The sequence below is a fragment of the Cyprinus carpio genome, chromosome B23 (assembly GCF_018340385.1).
Source record: "Cyprinus carpio isolate SPL01 chromosome B23, ASM1834038v1, whole genome shotgun sequence".
NCBI classification, from domain to species: Eukaryota; Metazoa; Chordata; class Actinopteri; order Cypriniformes; family Cyprinidae; genus Cyprinus; species Cyprinus carpio.
Window position 1 is genome coordinate 13,319,283 of NC_056619.1, and position 23,563 is coordinate 13,342,845.

General features: G+C 34.9%; 2 protein-coding genes across 7 annotated transcripts; one reads left to right on the top strand and one right to left on the bottom strand.

The window, feature by feature from the left end:
• Window positions 1–3,189: 3,189 nt before the first annotated feature.
• LOC109110899 (zinc finger protein 362-like) lies at window positions 3,190–13,180 on the bottom strand. Of its 2 annotated transcripts, XM_042750114.1 has the most exons (10): window positions 13,047–13,180; window positions 11,361–11,427; window positions 10,686–10,932; window positions 8,351–8,455; window positions 7,939–8,263; window positions 7,597–7,821; window positions 7,416–7,494; window positions 6,966–7,124; window positions 6,718–6,867; window positions 3,190–5,357 (listed from the first exon to the last, which is right to left on the bottom strand). In XM_042750114.1, exons 2-9 carry the CDS (start codon window positions 11,421–11,423, stop codon window positions 6,751–6,753), a joined length of 1,320 nt encoding a protein of 439 aa, XP_042606048.1. In that variant the 5' UTR covers window positions 11,424–11,427; window positions 13,047–13,180; the 3' UTR covers window positions 3,190–5,357; window positions 6,718–6,750. The 2 variants fall into 2 exon arrangements, with proteins under 2 accessions (XP_042606048.1, XP_018979400.1); XM_019123855.2 differs by lacking the exon at window positions 3,190–5,357 and having other exon boundaries at window positions 6,139–6,867; window positions 7,939–8,260.
• Window positions 12,222–22,662, top strand: LOC109111161 (tumor necrosis factor receptor superfamily member 1A-like). 5 transcript variants are annotated; one of them, XM_042750110.1, is made up of 11 exons: window positions 12,222–13,151; window positions 15,431–15,515; window positions 17,470–17,548; window positions 17,705–17,812; window positions 17,936–18,058; window positions 18,214–18,340; window positions 18,744–18,805; window positions 18,914–19,072; window positions 19,267–19,304; window positions 19,435–19,549; window positions 21,908–22,662. In XM_042750110.1, exons 1-11 carry the CDS (start codon window positions 13,033–13,035, stop codon window positions 22,210–22,212), a joined length of 1,320 nt encoding a protein of 439 aa, XP_042606044.1. In that variant the 5' UTR covers window positions 12,222–13,032; the 3' UTR covers window positions 22,213–22,662. The 5 variants fall into 5 exon arrangements, with proteins under 5 accessions (XP_042606044.1, XP_042606043.1, XP_042606045.1 ...); XM_042750109.1 differs by having other exon boundaries at window positions 12,227–13,151; window positions 19,264–19,304; XM_042750111.1 differs by lacking the exon at window positions 12,222–13,151 and having other exon boundaries at window positions 15,431–15,620; window positions 19,264–19,304.
• The last annotated feature ends 901 nt before the right edge of the window (window positions 22,663–23,563 follow it).

Below are 23,563 nucleotides of genomic sequence, written 5' to 3' on the forward strand. Positions count from 1 at the left end.
AACCCTGGATAAATATTACATGGAGCTCAGATCACTACACTCTTTGTAGCTAAAAGCATGTACACTACTGTTCAAAGATTTGGGGTTAGTAAGTTTTTTTTTTTTTTTTTTAAGAAATTAATACTTTTATTTTAAAAGGACACATTAAAGAACATATGAGAGGTGATTTACTGTACTTTACTCTATCGGCTGCATGCATTGGTCTGCGTCTGTTGGTGTAGTGTAAATTGGTCTTTGAGACTAAAAGGTTGTGCCGATAGACAATAGTATCGTGTATCGACGACAGTCAGAGATATTGCCTGTGGCTGATGCCTTTTACAATATCAAGACGATTATAATTATTATTATCTAATAGGGATGCACAATATTTAATGCGCATCTCATCAGTAAAGCCAGTTTCTGGAATCAGGGGTAAATCTCTACACGTGCGTGCTTTCACGTGGAGCAGCATTTACTACACAGAGCCGCTGTTTACTGACAAGCTGCGCAAAACAGCTGCGCAAAAAAACCCAGCTGATTACAGAACCGGCTTTACTGATGAGATGCGCATTAAATATTGTACAATATTTATCGTGCATACCTATTATCTAATTAATTTTAGTGCTTAATTGTTCTGTCATTTTTTTTGTGTGTGGGGGGGTTACAGTATTGCGCGTTATAACTAATCACATAATTCTGTTGATTGTATGAATGGCAATGGCTAATGAGAGGCATTCAGATTAGTCATCACTGAAACACCTGAGTTTTGTTGTTGAGTGAGCATGCGAGTGCATAGACTGAATTCTGCTCACTCGCTAATTCGCTCATCATAATAGATGTAAGTATAAGAGATTTATTCATCATACAGTGTAGATGGCTTCACTGATTATAACAGTGATGATGTTTTTTGATCATGTAAATGTTCTATGGTTATTTTCTGTAGCTGCTGTTTGAATAACTGAGGAAATATAAGCGTTATTAGTAGCTCATCACGTCGATACTGAAATTTCAAAAACGTAACAATACCAGTCTTACTGCAGTACTGGAAATTGATTACCGAAAAACAGTGGGAACCCTGTTTTTAGCCTTTTAGGAGTTTGTTCACTCTCCAGCTATGAAACTAAGTAATTAAAAAATTTAATAAATTTGCACGATGATGACGAGTATCGACAATCTCATTGGCTGACGATAGGACAATATAACTATGAAGCATATCACTAAAGCTATAAGAGACATAAAAGAATTATTAAACATCTCACCAACCTTTTGAATTGTAGTGTACATTTGTAAGACAGAGATCACTGTAAATCAGATCACTGTAAAGACAAACGCTGTAAAAGCTTGCTGTATATCATCTTTTCATTGGAAAGTTGATCATAATCTGTGTCATTGCTCAGAAATGTTTTTAGAGATTGTTTAGTGACTGTATTTCACACCTACACTATATTTTTTCCACTGAGAGGGCAGAAACCATAACCATGAAATGTCAAAATATTTCTTTAGACCTTATGTGTAGTATATGCTTTAAGTACTAATGTGAGCAATGCATTGTGGTTAATAATTTATCATGGAAAATGTTGGTCTGCTGGTATCAAGTTCCACTGGAAAAAGAAAAAAAGATTTGGCTACTGACAAGAAAACAGACTTGGTAGCATTATCAGCCTCATGGTATTGTTTACTTATGGAATGGGGTGAAATGGGAGTTTTATAGATTTGTATAATATTTTGCACTCCCTTTGTGTTTTGTACATAGTCCTCAGAGACTGAATGACCTGTGATTTGGGAGCAAAGTCATCTGTTAGAGGAAAACTGATGTATCACTTAAACCAAGTGCAGAGCCGAATGACATCCAGCTCCTCATCTGTAGACCTAATTTGGTGGAGCTTGTTATGTTTTGGGATAGGATGTGACTAGACGGTCAAGCTCCACCCACTGTTTCAAGAGAGGAGGAGCTGGATATAAAGCTCCGCCCATTTGCTCTGCAGTGAGCAGCCTCTGTTTTGAACTGTGGCAAAAGGATCAAGATCCTGTAGTTGTGCCTGTACATTATGAGTGCGTCATACATTGTGTCCTGCTGCTATATGATATTAGGATGCAACGTTCACAAAATACTAATATAGGGCTCATGTCATTTAAACTGCGAAAGACATCAGTGTACACAAAGCATGTATTTTCTTAATAAACTTATTTTCATGATGACTGTTTGATTGCTTTAGTCAATCTGAGCTATTTTTTTTTTTCAGCAAATAAAATGTAATATCGTGTTTTGGGTAACACTTTTCAATAAACTCCCCTTAGCAAACTTTATTTAATGCATTAAATAACATTAATAAAGGGCACTTCATTTGTGTCAGTGTGTATTAATCTGTAATTGTTAGCTAATAAAAATACAACTGTTTATTATTAGTTGACATTAGCTCAGGTGAATCTGATTTGTATTATCAGATACAACTTTTGATTTTAAAGGGATACGCCACCCCAAAATGAAAATTTTGTCATTAATCACTTACCCTCATGTTGTTCCAAACCCAAAAAAGCTCCGTTCGTCTTCGGAACACAATATAATATATTTTGGATGAAAACCTGTAGACTTGAGACTGTCTCATGGACTGCCAAGTAAATAACAGTGTCAAGGTCCATAATGAAGGTGATATGGAGAGACACAGAGGAGACCGTTGACAAAGGAATTATTGAATAAAGTCAATTTTTGTTTTCTTTGCTTACAAAAAGTGTTCCTGTCACTTCATATAACCCAGATTGTACGTCTGATGGCAGATGGAGTATTCTGATGATTACTTTCATACCTTTTATGGACCTTGACAGTGTTACTTACTTGACAGTCTATGGGACAGTCACAGGCTTCCCGGTTTTCATCCAAAATATCTTAAATTGTGTTCCGAAAACGAACAGAGTTTTTACGGGTTTGGAACGACATGGGGGTAAGTGATTAATGACCAAATTTTCATTTTGGGGTTGAGTATCCCTTTTTAATAATGGTTTAGTAAATGTTGAAATTAAGAAGCAGTTAACACAAAGATTCCCATCAAAGTAAGGCCTTAGATATAAAGACAAAAGGATTCAAGATTCAAGCTGAACTTCCTTGAAAGAAATATGGTGGAAATTAATGTGTCACTTGCCAATTTTTAAAGTAACTTGGCAGATTTGTATCAACATTGACTCCAATGCAATCTTAAAAAGAAATACAAAGGCTCAGGTATAACAGTCTGAATTTAGTAAACAAGATAGAGATACAAAGTGTTCTTGACATTGATATTTTCTTAATTCACCTATCAGTCTTGTCTGTGCATATTAAACAAAATCATTGTATGGAACCACAATGCAAGACAAAGGAAAACGTGAATTATTTCAGAACATACTTAACAATGTCTTACATAATACGTTAACAGTTAATTAATAACGAGTACTGTGTTCCATGCGGAAAAAAGGCTAAAGAAAACCAAATACTGAAAAACACTGACATGAAGGGAGAAAGAGAAAGAAACCAGTCTTTCAGCGATGATAAAATTAAGGCATACACATAAGAAGGACAAGGATACCTATAAAAACTTACATAGATCAGTACTTACAGAAAAACAAATATTAATAAGTTGAAATATACTAAACAGATACAAAAATGAACAAAGTACAGTATCTAAACCTTGCAATTTGCACTATTAATGATGAATACAGGGTATATTTTGTAGTAAATGTACACATCTTACTGATTTAAAGTGGATCTGAGGACTGAACAAGCCAAGATTATATTGTAATGTAACAATCTATTCCCGACAATGAGCTGAGGTTTTGTAGAAAGCACCAAGAAGTAGATCCTCACCAAATTGCTGTTATCTAAAACTGTGAAATTCTGTTAGACCCAGTAAACCATTACTGCATAACAAATCAGCTAAACTGTATATATAATCACAATTAAATATATTCTGGGGAAATTTGGGAGAAAAGCTTGGTCCTTTGCAAACATATAGACAAAAAAAAGTTTCCTAAATATACATGAATTAAAAACAAAATAAAAGCTTAACAAATGACTGGTATAAATTACCACAAAAATAAATGTATGTTGTTGTAGAGCTGCAGTGTTGTGGCCTGTTGAATTCACACACGGCAAGTATAATCATGTATGATGATCAAATTGATTCAATAGACCACATGTGCTATAACTCAGTAAGAACAACTACTGTTAAAAATGTTTTATCAGCTTGTATGCTGGTCAGAGCAAATATATATATACTGTATTTAAAAAAAAAAAAAATCTGTTAAACATACCAGATTTACAGAGTTATTCCTTTTGGATGAACTTAACAGAAACGCACCGGTGGAAATGAATACGACTACATTCAAAATGAGCTTTTTTCACTACTGATTACTGATATTTTGGTATACGAGATTCTAATTTGATAAATAAAAACATTTAAAAATAGGCCACTGCTTTTAGATTACATCATAATAAAAAAAATTAAAAAAAACCCATGAACACTTTCCATCGGTGTAACTTAATGTCTCAAGTGCTTTTGCATCGATTATGTTAGAAAGAATAGAGGGCATTAACACTTAACGGAGTTCAGAGGTCACGCTACACCCTAAATGTGTGTGATTCAGTTAACAACACTGAACCTGTGTGACACTTCTTTTGTTACATCATGACAAAAATCCATTTAATGGACATTGTCATCATGCAATTATGCCATTTATTAAAAAAAAAAGGCAAAAAGGACACTTTTCCTTAAAATACTGTGATTGGAAGGGCAATTGCACACAAAAACTGAAACAAGTAAAACATCTATGATGCAAGCAACACAAGTCATTATTTTAGAGAGTGTCATATCTTATTGATACTCTTTTATGTTAGTGGGGGATTTCCTGGAATTCCTTCACCTTTGAGAGTACAAAATACTCGGGGCAATGAGCGTTCTTATAAAATCCACAAAACTGAATTTACCGCAACGGTGTCACGGCATACAGAACTCAAAATGTAACCTTTCATTTCTCACCATGACCATAAAGAATAACAGAAGCTTAAAGTGGAAGAAGTGTCACATCCACAGTAAAATAAAACACAATATTCTGTTAAAACGAAGTTTAAACTCTCATAGCTGCCCAAAGCGAGAAGCTGCTCCCATTCTAAAAAAAGATTCATTCGACTTTGAGTCAAAACCACGAGGCTAAAAAGTGCTTAAAGAGTATCTTTGGAAGTCTCCCTTACACACCTTTGAAACAAAATGTTAAAATGATCACAACTGTGACACTGTTTTTGGAATAATCGATTAAAATCCTTTAGACTGGTGTCTGGAGTTGAATTGAACCAATTCAGTTCAGACAGCAGTTGTTGAGTCTGTGGCCTGTAGGCTTAATATCACTAAGAGCTGAAGAGGCAAAGACAATATCAGACTCAAATGTCCTCCGAGGTCTCAACACTTTAGAGTCTGAGGGGGGTAGGCCTTTTTTTTTTTCCTTTTTTTTTTTTTTTTAAAGGGGTCCTATTATGCTTTTGTTCTTTTGTTTAAAGGGGTCCTATTATGCTTTTTCACTTTTTCAACTTAGGTAGTCTGTAGTGTTGCTGTTTGAGCATAAAAAAGATCTGCAAAGTTACAAAGCTCAAAGTCTGCTTCAAAAGGAAATATTTTATTTAACAGAAATCACTTGTCAAAAATGCCAACGAAAGACTCGTTTGGACTACGATGCATATTTTCCGGGATTTGTGATTTCTCAAATACCGACGAACGGGATGAGACTAGGGCTGCACGATAATGACAAAAATCATAATTGTCGATTATTCCCTTGAAACTGTAATTGCGATTATTAATTACGATTGTCACAATTTACATTGAATGGCGTTTATACTATTGTTTGATGCAACTGCATGCCACATTTTTATATGAAAGTAAACAAGCTAAAAACACTAACTGAATTTTTTTTTTAGTGCTTTTATGTAGTATTAAGTTTCAAATGTCAACTATACATCAGATTGGTTTCTTCTTTAAATTATAAAAAAATACAAATATGAATGGTATTATAATGTTATACTAATATTAAAATAATGGGAAAAACCCTTAAGATAATGTGCAAAAGAAAAAAATGCATCTTAAGCATGCAGAATAAAATAAGTGGATTTGAAACGATTAATTGCTGCTTTGAACGATTACGTGATTGTGCCATCCATAATTGTAATCGCGACTAGAAATTTGATTAATTGTGCAGCCCTGGACGAGACCTGGTTGAGCTGCACTATAGAAGGCAAAGAGTGTTATCACTATGTCGGAGACACGCTAGTTTCCCAAAGCAGATGAACTTGTGTTTGCCTGGGGAAGATTGTAACCTGGATGTGGTTACAATCTTCCGGGTTTAAATCGCGCTCAAATTGATTTGATTTTGACGCAATATTTGCACTGAAGCTCACAGCAGGCGGCTATGGTAAGAGGCATGACATTTTGCGATCGGGCACCGTGGTGCCAATCACAACACACACTGGCCCAGCTAACCAATCACAACACATTTTGTATTCCAGAAGGCGGGCCTTCATTTGATACAGGAACTTTTCAAACCGTTCATGCCAGACTAGGGAGAGAGGTGTTGTAATAATGTAAAATCTGTGAAAAATAATGTGTTTTTCAAACAACCTAGTATGAGAGCCTGTTCTAGTACACCCCCAAAACAAAATCAAGACTTTGTAAAAGAGCATAATGGGACCCCTTTAACGGAAGACCACTGCAGTGAACAAAATACCTTGTAATGGAAGAGAAGCATGAGGGAGGAAGCTCAAATAAGTGAAATGCGTATGGGGATGCTGGGAGATTCTGTTCTCTGTGGGGAATGGTGGCTGACCAGATGCTCCACCACGGTGTGTTTGGACATGTGCTTCATAAGGTAAGTCTCCTGAAAAAAAAAAATAATAATAATAATTGTTATAATAAGATAAGTATAAAGAGGAGGGGCCCATATTTTCCCATAGGCTGAGTTGGATTGATACTCACTGAGGTGTATGCACGACCACACATGCTGCAACAGTACGATTTAGCGTTCTTAATGGCATGTGCGGAGAGATGGATCTGTAAGGAGGCCGAGTCTGTGTATGCGCGGTAGCAGTTCGGACACTTGTATGGCTTGTCTTTGTTATGTTGTCTCTGGTGAGACTGAACAGGAACAGAAATGAGGAAGAAACTTTAACACCTTTTAAGACTCAAGTGTCATGCAATATAAAATACTGTACACATACATATAAACAACACATTACTGACTTTTGTATTATGCATACATTTTTACATTTTACAACTGTACATGTATAACAAAATTACATAATTTATAACAATTATAAACAGAGTTTTAAATGCTTTAAAAATGAGAATATGTGTGTATATATTCAATCTTTACATTTGAATGATGTAATTTTACTTTTGCCCTTGTTATCTTTATGTTGTCATCACCTGTAGGTTTGAGAGTTGTGTGAATGCCTTTTCACATCCTGGTTGGCCACATTTATATGGTCTGTCACCAGTATGAATCTAAAAACAAATGCATATATATTAACACTGTACAGAAGTCTAAAGTGGTTGTATAGTTTTCAGTTGTGCATGCACTAAAGGCTTTGCTGTGAGTTCTGCTGACCTGGTGTGCTGCTGGAGGTGTGATAACTGGCGGAAGGAGTTCTCACAATAGGAGCAGTGGTAGGGTTTTATGCCTAAGTGAATACGTAAGTGCTGTGCTAGGTATGAGGCGTTGGCGAATGACTTTGAACAGTGAGGGCACTTGTGGGGTTTGGCCTCCGTGTGGGACTTGGAATGAATTTGCATCTCTGACTTGTTTAAGAAAGTAAGGGGACACACTTTACACCTGTATGAAACGCAAAAATGGAATAGTTGGCCACTGAAATTAAACTCTTGTGTGTACAGTACTACAAGATGTAATACAGGTCATACATGATATGCATCATTACTAAAAGTGTTAAACCTGTATGTTTTTCCCTCTTTGGCGATGGTAACCGCCTGGTCAGGGCCTGAGGCCAGAAGCGGGTAGGGCAACACCAACAATGGGCCTGTGTTGTTCTCTGCTTTAATCTTCTTGCGGCCCCGTGGAGCTCTGGGCTGTGGTCCCAGCATCCCCACCAGACCTCCACTTTTCACATGCTCCATGCCAGGACCGCTGGCCAGGCCAGAAATAGTGTTTAAGGAAGGTGTGCCGCCCATGCGGTTCTGGCTGCTAGACGTCGGGGTTGTGGGAGTTATAGCCTCAGAGGTGTTGTGGCTTTCTGTGCGGGATGATAGCGTGAGACCTGCTTTTGAAAATCAAAAAAGTTTTAACAACTTGAATATGGCACATGGAAATGTAATATCTCTTGTTTAAAATTGCATGTCTCTTCCACCTGTACGATGGTTTGCTCTAGAGACTTGGTCCAATGCTTGTCGCATATGCCAATCTTCCCATAACCCCTTTGCCTTCACTGTAGACTTGTCATCTATATTCAGCTCTGAAATCATGTAAGAATAAAAGCAAGCATGTATTTTAAAATACATGTACTAAATTGTAAGAAATGTATGCTTTGTTTTTATGTTCGGTTCATATGGTTTGAAAAAGTTAAAGGGGTCATATGACGTTGCTAAAAAGATCATTATGTTGTGTATTTGGGGTAATGCAATGCATTTACGCGGTTTAAGATTCAAAAACACATTATTTTGCACATACCGTATATTTTTGCTCTTCTCTGCCTTTCTGAAAGGCATTGATTTTTACAAAGCTCATCATTCTGAAAAGCTCGGTGTGCTCTGATTGGCCAGCTATTCAGTGCGTTGTGAATGGCGGAATACCTCAAGAATGTGACAGAAATGTAACGCCCCTTACTATATTTGGAAACACACAACATGGCGGTGGCGACAACAATACTACAGCGAGAATAAAAGTTACGCCTTCTTTCTTTGCGTATACATTTGAGCGATGTTATGCAAATCTTCCCTGACAGTAATGTAAATTTGTGGGGGCGTGTTTTAATGAAAGCTGAATGAAAGCGCACATTCACTGTCTGACAGCAGATGGCGCTGAACTGCAGAAATGCAGCCGTTACCCTGGAAATGCTGTTAACAAAGCAGCTGCACTACTTTCTAAAAACGTATGACATATCTATGGTTTAAACAGCCATTCAGATTTTTGCATTCGCAGTGGTGTTCATCACAGCACCAAATACTTAAAAAATATTGCAAAAATAAATATTACACAATACTACAACTTGCCCTAGATATTGTTTGAAAATGTTTTGATTCTTTATTGTTTGCTTACACTTTAGGCTACATTAAGGATCTATTAATTAACATTAGTTAATTCATTAGTTAACATAAACTGCCAATTAATAATTCTTCTAAACATTCATTTATCTTAGGTCATTTCAATATTTAATAACACGTTAAAATCAAATGGTGCAACTGTGTTATTTAATGAACTAACGGTTGTATTTAAAAAAAAAAGATTAATAACATCTGTAGCAAATGTAGATATTGCTCATTATTATTGTTAATGCATCAACTAAGGTTAGCTAATGAGATCATATTGTAAAGTGTTACTGGTCTTTATAATTCTTTTGCACTTTAATCTGTATGTTTTTTTTGTTTGTTTTTTTACTTTATAATTTTTTTTTGTGTACCACCTTATTGTATGTAAATGTTCAGTTCTTTTTGTTATAAGAAAAAAGTATTAAGCATGTTATAGTTTATGAAAACACTTATTTGTAACTAAATTTCAATACCGCGATAAAAACATTTGCAATTAATCGCAACATGAAAATTTGATACCATCATATGCCTATTTACAAATTTCTATATTATTACAAATACAACATTAATAATTCAAAAATATTATATTTTTGGGAAGTCACACCACATGACTATGATGTTTTGTTCTGCATATTGGTTGAAGCACATAAATTAATTTGTTGCACCACATGGTTTTAAAGAACATTAACAAATAGTGAAGATTAAATATAGTTAATAATATTAGTCTTTTTTACTCTAAATACATTAATTACTAAATAAAAATAATAATAAATTGATAGAAAATTACACCACAATATATTACGTTTTTTTTTTTTAACAATAATTTTTTTTTTTAATGAGGCATTTGTCATGATGATGATTTTGAGAGAATTGTAGGTAATGCTTTATTTTACAGTGTCCTTGTTACACATTACATATATTTAAGGATATTGCATGTCAATTATGCATAATTACATGCAATATCCCTAAACCAAACCCTACTCCTACCCCTAACCCTAACCCTATAGTAAGTACATTATTAATTAATATTGCTCATTACTTACATATATAATTACACTGGAACAAGGACACTGTAAGGAAGCTCAGAAATGGAAAACATGCACATCATTGAAAAGATGTATTAACATTTTGTTCACACTTTATTTTAAGGCCCAATTCTCATTATTTTCTAACTTTTAACTACAACTTTTGTCTCAATAATCTCCTAATTTGCTGCTAATCAATAGTTAGTGAGGTAGTTGTTTAGAAATATGCAATTGGATCAATTAAGGCATTTACATGAAGCCTTTTCGGTCCGATTGAGCCGTCAATCCGATTACAAACGGATTATTTGGTTGCATCTAAACGTAGCCATTGTTGACCCACATAATACATTACTACATGTAATACCAAAATGTACAGTGCATAACATTGAAGCATTACATGTGAACCTTGTACCTGCGATGGTGCTGGATGCTGGGCGGGCGTGCAGGGCGATGTCAGGCTGAGAGGAGTTGTGGGCCTGAAGGCCCGGCACCTGCTGCAGCTTGGGGATAGACATCACATGCTGCCCACCATCTGAAGGTGAAGAGGCCAGCAGCAGAGTTTGCTGAGAGGGAACCGTGGTGGGTGGCAAATGCGGAGGTCTAATTTTTTCTGCCATCAGCTGCTCTTTGATCTTGTCGATAAGAACCAGGTTATCCAGCTGTAAACGTCATTGTTTAGGTTTAACAGGGGGCATGGACACCATGTGACGTGAGACACAAAACCAAACCGAGCAAGAAAGGGGGGCAAGTCTGGGGGGGAGACTCATATCAAGGTTTCGATGCTCGCTCTGTCAAACCACATTGGCATGTACAGATTTGAGCAAACGTGCATAATGTCATGCTATCTTTTGTTCAAACAATCACTAAATGCCACACAGTTTCGCTTTGTAATCAGTGGTACAGTATGTACAAATGACTCTTCTGCAGGAAGTTTTCATGAATTAATAAACTCCTTCGCCATTTTAGTTTAGTTTTTGGTGAATTAAAGTGAAACTAGATAACTATTCATGTGACAAATTAACTGTTTCAAATATACCGAAGAACGCTAGTGCATGTCAGGTAACTTTTTATAAAACACAATACTCACTTGACCAGGCATAGAGGGAGGTGGTGGCCAGAAATATGGATTATTGAATCGAGGCTCTGCCATCCTTCTAATAAAACAGATCAAAACAAGGTCAACTTATAATATGATGAATTGAAGATTTTAAGCAAACACAAGCCTAAAAGTATTTAGTTAGAAACATATTTCTCACCTAAATCTTAGTGTTCATAAGCCAAATTAAGGCCAGTTATGAAATAAGTCAATTTCATACTAATAAAATGTAAATAAGTCAGACTTTGTAATGTAGTATCTATAAAATTAAGACCTAAAACCTTTAGTTTCTTTTTATTTCTATAATAATTTATTTGAACTGTAATAAAGGAATATGCCACACGAGCATCAGTTCTTGTTTCAGTTGTTCTCATAATAGATGAGTCATTTTAACTGACTTATCATAATTAGTTCCTGTAGTTCCCCCAAAATGAAAATTATGATGTCGTCATCATGCCATTCCAATCTTGTGTATCTTTCTTTCTTTTTTTCCCCCTCATTTAGAGTAAAGTATGACATAAGTTCTATTTTGGTCTGAACTGTTGCGTTAATTAATGTTTTTTTTTTATTTTATTTTTTTTTTATTGGATTTAGTGGATTTACTATGCTGCAAATGTTTTCTACCAAAATACCATAATTATTTCTTGAATTGTTACTACTCTAAAACCACAATAAATGGAATTGATTTTTGATGTGAGGAGCTTTCTTGTCATTAATGTCATTTGTGTGTGTGTGTGTGTGTATGGTTATTACCAAGTTAAAAATAACTGTAGTAACAGACAATTTGGCAAAAACTTTGCTTGATGTTAGAAATGAACTTTTTTTTCTTAAGGAGCAATACTTGTTCATAAGAATTGAAAAATAATTTTCAATTGAAAAAAGTTATCTATAAAATGAAATAAAACATTTGCTATACATTCAACATTCATATTATATATATTTAGCCCAATTTCTGAACTTAATGGATACCATGGTGTTTGGTTTGTTTGTTTGTTTGTTACAAATTATTTCAGTCATCGTCAGCTCAAGTGTCAAGAATTGTAATATTTGCCATGTGACTCAAGACTTCCCCACACAGCAGCTGCACAACACCGTTATCTCTCATCTCTACTGATCAACCAAAGCCTCCGATTCATTCCTGCAGTTTCACCAAAAACATTTCAGACAAAAGAAAAAAAACAAAAATGGCAGCCTGTTATATTTTCATAAGGACGCCATATTCTGCAGAGCCCAAAAATTCACACTCGACTCGGTCCATTTTTTTAATGGAAAAACTGATCGAGCAACAAGATGTTTGTGGTTATGTGTGTGTGTTTGTTTATGAAGAATAGCACCTTTGAATTGCCCGGCCCCCCTTGAAAAAAACCCTGACACTTCCGACAATCATGCCGTGCAAAAATGTCTTACAATTTGCGAAACGCTGCACACGGCTGTGTAATTTTACAATATCTGCCGCCCCGATCGCTTTATAACAGCGCACACTGAATACACATTGAAACCGTTAGTACATGCATGCACAATGCAATCAAATATTGTCATTTTTAATGTTATATTTCGCTTTGTGCAACCTGTAGTAGATCAGTCGCGCCCGTCGAACAGCTATGTGTCATACAATGCAGTAATGTGCACGATAGCTCCGTGAGGGAAAAAGGAAAAAGACGCCATGAGCGCACAAACCTTTTATATCGATGTCAGAGTGTTTTTTCCTCGCAGGAGAGGCTTTAATAAAGCAGAGAAGAGGCTGGATGTTCTCTATGCGCCTCCAGACAGCACAGCTTCCGGGTCAGCCTGTTCACTTCTGGGTGCTTTACACCAAAACCTCTCATTTTAGCTGGCACATATGAGGCTTTTTGTCTCGCACAGATACGGGATCATTGCTTTTAGGCTAAAGTAATTGGTTATAAGTAATATAACGGGAGTATATATATAGTATGAGGCTTTTTGTCTCGCACAGATACGGGATCATTGCTTTTATATATATATATATATATATATATATATATATATATATATATATATATATATATATAACGGGATAAGTTAATATGGGATAACTTGCTAGAAGCCACCTTTTCCTTATATATATACTACTGTGCAAAAGTCTTAGGCACGTTAGTATTTTCACCCCAAAGAATGGTGTTCGGCCAGTTATTTCTATCTTTTGCTGTAGTGTGTCAGTAGAAAAATATCAGTTTACATTTCCAAACATTAATTTTGCATTAATTTAGTGTGTCAGTAGGTGAGTTTTCTGAATGCACAAGCAGTCTGACAACAGCCGGTGCTACACGTGGAGATCTGATCTCACCATCACTGAATCTGTGTGTGTGCACAAGCAGTCTGAGATGAAACGGAGACAAACTAATGTAAATGTAAACTGATATTTTCTATTGACACACTACATTAAAAGATAGAAATAACTGACTTAAAACCCTTTTTTTGGGTTGAAAATACTAATGTGCTTAAGACTTTTGTACAGTACTGTATATATATATATATATATATATATATATATATATATATATATATATATATATATATATATATATATATATATATGGAAATGGTGGCTTCAAGTTAACCCATATTAATTGTATTAAATATATATAGCTAGTTTGATGACACCCAGTGTTTGTTATAGCAAATTTAAATAATATGGTAATTTAATCACCACTCAATAATGACAGTTTCACTATTTCCACATGCAAAGCACAACAATCAAATGTGTAATAAATGCTATTGTTATAAAGGGCAAATTACCATTCAAACAAATATACAGTACATAAACTAAAAAAGATCAAAGTTTTTTGTTGAGAAAAACTTTGATGTTGGTTTGTGTAAAATGTTTTAAAGCTTAGAAAGGTTTGAGGTTTTACCAGCCCTACAAACAGACAGACTGACCATCAAATGAAATCATCACTGACATCAAGTCAGGCCTACAGGTTTGGTGTGTTGGTGGTAGTTTAGTGCTGGACTAGTAATCTGCACATCACAGGTTCTCATCAAAGGTGATTCATAAACATCAAAGTTCCTAGTGGAGTTCCTTTATCACTCTTAAAAGTGGTAGCTTGCTGAAATTATCTTAAAGATCTAGTTATACCTTAAATTTAGTTTTGCTAATTTAAACTCGTGAGCTAATGTATTTAGGTTGATTTAGTGGTGTTAAATCATATTTAAACCTGAATAAAAACATTTGCACAGTTTATAACAAATAGTTCCAGTTCTCGAATCTGATTGGCTGGGTGGCACTCAGCACTCAGACTTATCGGTCTTTTTTTGTTGTTGTTTGAATCATTTAACTTCTCAGTGTTTGCCAGACTGTCAGGCTAGTGTTATTTATTATTACACTTAATATATTGTTTATATATATATATATATATATATATATATATATATATATATATATATATATATATATATATATATATATATATATATATTAAGTGATGAAGGTTTTTTTCTTTCCCAAATTTACATCGTTATGCCCTGTAGGTGGCGACAAGTGACAGTCTTTGTGAGTGAGTCACTGAATGGTTTATTCAAAACACTGATTCATTTAGGAATGAACCACAGCTTACTAACACTAGAATGGTTCTGTTGTCATTTAATTTGAAACAATTTTTGTTGGTGGCACGGAAACTGACAACCTAACTAGCAATATTGTGCATAATATGTGTTGTACAACATTAACTAATAAGGGGAGGAGTAGTCTAATATCTTTCCATGCATATTTTTAATCAAAATTATGCTTCAAACTAAAGATAGCTTACCAAGGAAAAATTAAGACTTTTTTCCCCTCCACTTGATGTCAGTGTTTCAAAATGTAATTTGGTTAGTCATAGCGTCATATGTTTTGTTATGTTATGGAATGTTAGTTATAGGCTGGTGAAGAAATGAAAGAATTCATGTAAGCAGAAGTTAACCAAATGGAAGAACTTATAAATGATCTGATATCCAGCTGTATGCAGAGGATATTAATCTGACGTGCTTTCCTGTTTCTCATCTACACTTTCTCACATCTTTAAAGCTTTCTGGGTTGGTTACTCACCTTCCTGTCTAAACAGATACTCTGTCAGAGTGAGGCAGAAGGTGGATGCCACAAATGCTGACATGAAGCAGAGTTGGAGTATTTCATGTTTTCATCAATTTGTAAGTCTATGAATTCAAATCATACTATTGCTCGTCATTCATGACTCTTGAGCTAAAACTGAATAACATCTCATCATGACTGTGTCAACACTGTGTTTGGATTTGGTAAGTATTTCATTTTTACTAGCAAAGTTGTTGTTGCCTTTCCATGGACCGATTGTTTTTTGATTTGTCTTGAGCTATATTATAAATGTCTGTACCTCATTACAACATTGGAAATCCATCAGTATTCTGTTTTTTATATATATATATATATATATATATATATATATATATATATATATTTCATTTTTACTAGCAAAGTTGTTGTTGCCTTTCCATGGACCGATTAATACCTTTTCAGTAACCACCACTCTTTTACAATAACAACTGAATTTGGCAAATGTTGTGACACTTTTGGTTAACCTCTATGACAATAAGGGTTTTTAAGCTTTGCTTGTTATCTAAATTGTCATGGCTAAGTAGTGGTAGATCATTGCTATCTGCTATATACTTTGTGATATGTGGGCATATATATATTATCTTTGGTAAAGGTCTATTTTATTTGTTTAATAAAATAAGACATTGACAAGCTTAAATAATAAAGGGGTCTTTAAGCCTACGGTTTAAGGCCTCAATACAAAACAGCATGGATTTTGAAGGCTCAGGTATAAGGAACTATGATAGATGTAAAAATGATTATTAAAAAGTTTTGAAAGAAAGAATTTGTTAGGTGTTATTTTGACTTACTGTTATATATGAGGATGGATATATATAATTTTTGTACAGCATATGTCTATACACTTTAATCATTAAATGTGACAAGAACTAGCATTGACTGTCCTTCAGTGTAACAGACTCCTGTATATATTAAATTTTATGTTTATTGGCTAAATATTTTCCAAAATATTGTATAACTTCTTTTCAAATGTGTGAGTTAAAGTGGGATACCCTATTTCAGTGGTTCTCAAACCTGTCCTGGAGTACCCCCAGCACTGCACATTTTGTATGTCTCCCTCATCTATCACACCTGATTCAAATCATCAGCTCATTAGTAGAGACTGCAAGACCTGAAGTGGGTGTGTCAGATATAGGCAGACTTACAAAACATGCAGTGCTGGGGGTACTTCATGGAGAGGTTTGAGAACCCCTGCCCTATTTCATTATGGTAGTAATGTCTAAATAGATTCATTTTTCAAAATATAATCCATCTTGAACAAGTGTTTATATCAAGAGCTTTCCTAAGACTGTGCTGCAAAAATGTTTCGAACAGACCGCAAAGGGTTATGCAGACATGATCAGAGAAAATGAGTAACAACTAAAAAGTATTACTTTATTATTACAGAGATGAAATTACTGGATGACATTAGTCACAGTTCATCTCAAAACGGTCTCAAACGGTTCTCAGATTTGCTAAAATACTAAGTCAGTATAAATTTAAATGTTTCTAATCAAATTCTTCGAATGATCTGCATTTTGCTATCAACATTAATTTGACAGCTCTGCACTTTAAGTGTATGTCAACAATTGCCTGTCTACTTTTATTGTAGGAGAACAATAGCATTGTCCAGGGGTGGCGAACTCCGGTCCTGGAGAGCCGCAGCCCTGCAGAATTCAGCTCTAACCCTAATTAAAACTCACCTGCCTGTAGCTTTCTAGTAACCTTTCAGACCTTGATTAGCTTGTTCAGGTGGGTTTGATTAGGGTTGAAGCACAACTCTGCAGGGCTGAGGCTGGCATTGTCCTTTCTGTATATTATCACACTTAAAATATTTCTCACAAAGTATTTAACATTTATAAGGGAACATGATTTAGGGATCTTTGGCATTAAAACATCGGAAAACTCCTGATTTAATAACAACTATCCAGATTTCCCATTTTTATTTGAGTAGTTAAGTATTTAAATATAATGGTATTTCTTATGTTCAGAAGACAATGAAATGTACTTGATTGCAGTTAATTGTCTTTATTTCAGGTATTTATGCTATTTATAGCCTTCCAATGCCAATGCCAAACTAAAATTCCACCCATGACAGATGGACGTTGTTCAAAAGGTAAACAGACATGCCTCCCACTAACTAAAATAAAAATAATAGTAAAACCACAGTGAAAAACACCCATAAAAGACGGAGCTTTGTGGAATATATTTGCTGAAAAGAAATAAACCAAAATTCAATTGTTTTATTTCATTATTTTTATATTTCCTGCAGGATATTACAAATCAGGACAGGACTGTGTGAAGTGTGCGAGTGGTTTTTATACTGATTTACCAAATAATCTGAAACATTGTTTGAGATGTATAGCATGTGATAGCGGTGGTAAGTAAAATATCAGAGTACACTAAAAATCTAATTAATGCATGTGGAATTTAGGCATTTGAAATTTATATAACTGTAGCAAGGTGGACTTTTTATCTAAATATAAGACTCCTGGTTTTACAGCTAATGAAGTAGAGAATGCCACCTGTACACCAACACAGAACAGAGTCTGCGTTTGTAAACCTGGGTTTTACAAGAGTAATGTTTACTGTAAACCCTGTAGTAGTTGCCAAAACTGCACAGAATGTAAGTACCACTAAAGGAGTTAATGTATGGCCAAAGAACAAAGGTGATGCTTTCTATGAGATTCTAAATAAAAAAACTGAAAATGAAATATTCTGAATAACTTGTGGCTAGGACACTGTAACTGAATAGTGTTTTTCCTTTCATGTGTTACTCAGGTTTGAACTGTAAAAAGAATTGTAAACAAGAAACCATTCAAACCAAAATAGAAGTTATTAAAACCACAGCAGTAGTGTGTGAGCAGGGATCTTTTCTGGAAAGTGGACAATGCCAAAGCTGTGTTAAGTATGGGGTCTAATATTCACATTTTCTGTACATCTTCTGAATCTTCATGGATTACTCTATTTGTGGAGAATAAGGATTTTTAGTTTATTTAAGTCTTTAGCATGTAGGTTAATGGGATGTGGTTTTCCTGTGCATAAGGTTTAGCATCAGCATCTGCTTCAGAATTTCCTGCATTTGTAATAATGTTCACCAGTGTTATTAGCAATGAAACACTATTTCAGTTTTCAGCACATCAAAGAATATGATGAATCTTTTTGTTTTAAAACTTGTGATTATGGAAATGTTTTTATGGTAAATACATTTATTTTATAATTATGTTTTGCATATGTTTGTCATGAAAGTGTCTTGGGTCAAAGCACAAGTTAAGTACAAATGCTCTATTGCTTAATGTAATCTGTTTCAGGTATAAGTGTAAGAATGAACCCTGTAAATCTTTTTGTTCACCTACCACAGCTGAACCACAAGGTATCACAACATCCTCTCATGTATAATTTGAAAAAATTACATATACAGACCTTTCAAGTAAGAAATACAGAGGTTAAATTTTGTGTTATATATTGTCCCTTTTCTTAGATTTACCTAAATCGCTGTCGTGGGTGTTACTGGTCATTGTGACCTTGCTGGGTTGTCTCCTCTCTCTTCTTCTCATCTGGCTCTGCAGTCGGAGATGGCTTTGCTGTCGAGCCAGAATCTGGAATGTTAGAAAACATCCAAACCTTCAGATTCAACCAGGTTCATATACACTCACATGTACATGATTTAGTACTTGCCTTGCATTGTCACAAAGTGAAGAAGCTTAACATTGTTTTGTTTCTTTTAATTCTGTGGTTTGAAAACCTTTCTTAAAAATAGGAAATGCACATTGATTAAGGGAATATTGCAACATGCAGATTTAAGATAAGTGAATTTTGTCTTTGTTGCAGCAGATCAACCTAACGATGTAATCAGCATTCCCACAGCAATGGTTTGTAATTTAACATGTTTCTGTTGTGTGTACAATTAAATAACAAGGTGAATTTTTTTTTTTCATGTTATCTGAAAAAAAAAAACATTTTTTTTTCATCACCTTGATAAGCATATGTTTGTCTTTAAAGGAAAGAAATGGAGCCACAATTAAAACTTTACCAGTGACAAGCTACCCACACAGGGTCCTCAGTGGAGATTTACAGAGCATCATGGCCCCCCTGATAGCAAACGGAAACCCAAAATGTAATTATATACAATATTAAAGGGGTCATGAAATGGAGTATCAAAATGTTCTTGATATTTACATTCATAAGAGATTACAATAAAAACATACTGCAAGTTAAAAAACTTAAAACTATATTCCTTTTTTAAAATATAATTTTTTTCTACCCTACTGAAACACACAGATTTGACATCGGGAGAATTGTGACCTCACAATTCCCCTCAATGCATACCTTAACATGCGTAGTCATCACATGTAATGTTGTATTTTTTTGTGTCCCAATTTGCCTACTTATACTAAGAATGCACTCTTTTTGTGAAGAAAAAGTACATATTTTTGTGTGTGTAGCAGAAGAGCCAGCTTTGGGATGTACTACTTTGTCGCAGTTGCGTCTTTAATGGACAGCTCTGTAGCTTAGTTGCGCGCGTTCTGTCATTGTTTAAGCAACCCTGTAAATCATCTTATCACAGCTAACATCCTCCACATTTCATTTCATTTACAAGCATATTGAATGAAGAGCCATTTAGTTTGAATCTGTATCCAATGCGCAATGGTTTGTATGCAATATTAGCCATTAGAGTGTGCATGGATCTGGGCTGCATCTGAAATCGCATAATATCTTGAGTAGGCACTTTTTTAAATAAGTAATTACTTTGCGCCTGCTAAAAGAGTACATTTTTATAGTACGAATGTAATTTGGATGTACTGCATTCATCGTATTGTCATTGTCACATGACCTATCAGCATCAGTTGCATCGCATCACTGCCATTCATGAATTCTCTCCTGTGACCTCATGTGAAAGCAAAGTGTTCATCAAATGCACACTTCAGAATCACGCCAGAAGTAGTAGGTCATCTGGATAATTGCCTACTCTTTTATGTGTTTTTTTGCCCACTATATAGTAAGGAATTTTGAATGCAGCCCTGAGTACTATTTAGGGCAGATATGGCAGTATGTAAATTTGGATTGGCATGAATCTATCAGTGATTTCTGCATTTTCACCAAAACTTCCATTACGATCAATGACAAAATGTACACTGCTCAACGAGTCTCTTATTTACATTGTGTTTTCACTGTGTAAGTTATGATGGTAGTATTGGTGAGATTACAGGCGATCATTGTGTGACAGTAGACATGACTTTGTCCGGCTACAGTGCAGCGCTGCAACCGGAGTAGTTCTTAATAAAAATGCTTTAATCAACACTTTTCAGGATTAGGTGAACTTGGCGGCTGTTATAGTGCAATTGCAGTAAAAGTTTTCCAGAGTTTGCATGCTCGTTTCATATGCAAAGATGTTAGTCAATCATAGTAGTGGGCATTTATATTGAAGTCTCACAGCAGACACGGCCCTTCCAATGGAGTGCTCAAATCAGAGAGCTAAATCCAGGGGGGAAAATGACCTAAATTATGACCTCAGGAAACATCATAAAATTTAAATTATGTATTTCATGACCCCTTTAAAACATTGCAAAACTTAATAAAGTGTAGGCTTATTCTCTGTTTTAGAACTGTTCAAATGTTGTAATTGCTTTTCTAAATATTGCAAGTTTTATTATCCTTTTGCAAATCATGTAGGCGTGTGTGAAACTGATTGTGATCAGCTAGCCTTCAGGCCTACATTACAAAATCGAAGAACTTCTGAGAACTGTTTAATCAGATAGTAACTTCTAATAACTTGCAGGCTTTTAGTTGCTTCCTTGGTGTGGTAGGAGCCTCACAGCTTTATGTTAAAAGGGCATTAAAATGTGCTGATTAAATGAAGTAGATAATTTTCAGAGTAAATGCGAATAAAGAGAAAGGAGGAAATTTTGTTTTAGTTATGATATATTAGGCACTCTGCTCATCCGATAATACTTTAATTCTTTCTTATCACACCAGTGATTCGCTCAGTCTTGTTTTTACAAAAGTGGCTTATCAACTGTGCAGTGAAAGAAAAAAAAAAATCAGTAGAAAAACGGAAAAGGTACTGGTAATTTTCTGCCACAACATTTTCTAAGTTTACTGACATTTCCCTGAACCCCTAAACACAACGCAATATAATGCAAAAGTCCAAACACGGGGAAAACACCTGTGAAAAATCAATATGGAAAATTCCTTCATATTACCCATACATTAAACCCTATTTTACGGACTTTTGTAGAATGTAGCCTAGTGACAGTGACCTTAAGAGGGATTCAGTATATTACCATAATGTTGTTGCAGTGCTCATCTTCTTGCTAGATTGATTGATATGTACATTGCAATGAACTATTTGGTTCTGCATAATGTTTCTTTTGTGATATAACTTACAATCATCTGGCACCGATAGGCCTACTCTATGTGAGAGCTTGGGCTTTCTCAACCTTTGTATCTAAAGGCCATATCTACTTTCCCCCAGTGATGCAGGTATTGCAGAAGGAGTCCTGGCCAGCACCAGTGCTCTACACTGTCATAAGAGCGATTCCTGTGATGCGCTGGAAGGAATTTTTGCGAATGCTTTCTGTGTCAGATGATCAGATGGAACGGATCGAACTGGAGGCAGGCCCATCCTATCTAGAAAAGCAGTATCATATGCTGCGTCTGTGGAGTCAGAGCAGTGGCGCGAAGATGGAGAATATCTACTCAACATTACACTACATGAACCTGTCAGGCTGTGCCCAGGAACTGCAAGAGAAGCTAGAACAATTGCAAGCAAGCATGTAAAACTGACTCATCTTCACTCCATCTCCTCATGCGTGTAAGCTGAAGTTGCATTTCACAATCATTTCCAAGGGACTCTTGACTTCTGAGCAGGAAACCCTCAGTCATGGTTAAAAATATTCTTTGTGAATTGTTCTATTTAAGCATAATGTAAAAGTAATGCAGATTATTATGCATATCATAGGTGCTTTGTAATAACTTATTACAATTCTTGTTCTTGGTTATATGAATTAGCCTTGTCACTATACATGTACAAATGTGAATATTTAAAGAATAATTTACCAATTTAAAACTTTGTTTCAATTTTAGCATCCATCAGCTACACTCTTACAAATAAAGGTGCTTCACGATGCCATAGAATGGTTAAAATGGTTCCATAAAGAACCTTTAACATCTGAAGAACCTTTCTGTTTCACAAAAGGTTCTTTGTGGCAAAAGAAGGTTCTTCAGATTATAAAAAGGTAAGAAAGAGATGGTTCTTTAAAGAACCTTTGACTGAATGTTTCTTTGTGGAACCAAAAATGGTTCTTCTATGGCATTGCTGTGAAGAACCCTTTAAGCAACTTTATTTTTAAGAGTGTAGTGGTTTTCAGGAAAACTTAGCTGCTTACTTGTGTCTTATAAGTTCTCAGTCATATTGTACAAGTGTGAAGTATTACTTCATACTAACTTTGTCACACCACATTTGTTACTTTTCTTAATAAAAACAATAAATTTGTGGAATATGTCTTGCTCAGATCTCAACAGCAACATGTAGTTATAAAATGGAAAGTGTGACAGAGTAAGTGTACTTGCTGTGCAGACAGCTAAAAAGTTCTGACATTAAGTTTAGTTAATGTCAGCAAACAGTTGGTGTGGCCTCTGAACTATGCAGAAGGAAATTCCCCTTTCATCTGGTTCCCCCAGGTTCATCTGACTTCTGCTTAAACCACAGTGAAGATCAAAAGCAGTTTCACTTTTTTATTTCATTTTTCCAGGCATGTATATAACCATAACCTATTTGCTAAGCTGCATATTGTCAGTTCGAAGAAACATACACACTTCCACCCCCAAATATTCTTTGCTAATTTTGATACTTTAAATCTTCCAGTCCAGAAATACCCATTCAAACATGCAAAACTGATATAGTGATATCTGCTAAATGAAATTTAAGCTTAAATTAGTTTTATATTAGACTATATTTGACGTTTTGTTTTATTATTGCTTGACTGTATTTTTGTCCAGTCCTCTTTAACTTTATTTAAATCTACATTGAAAAATACTTTTGTGGACATTATAAATTATAATAATAAACTATCTTTTTTTAACATTTAAAAACTAGGTCTATATAAAACATTCTCTGGGATTTCAGAAA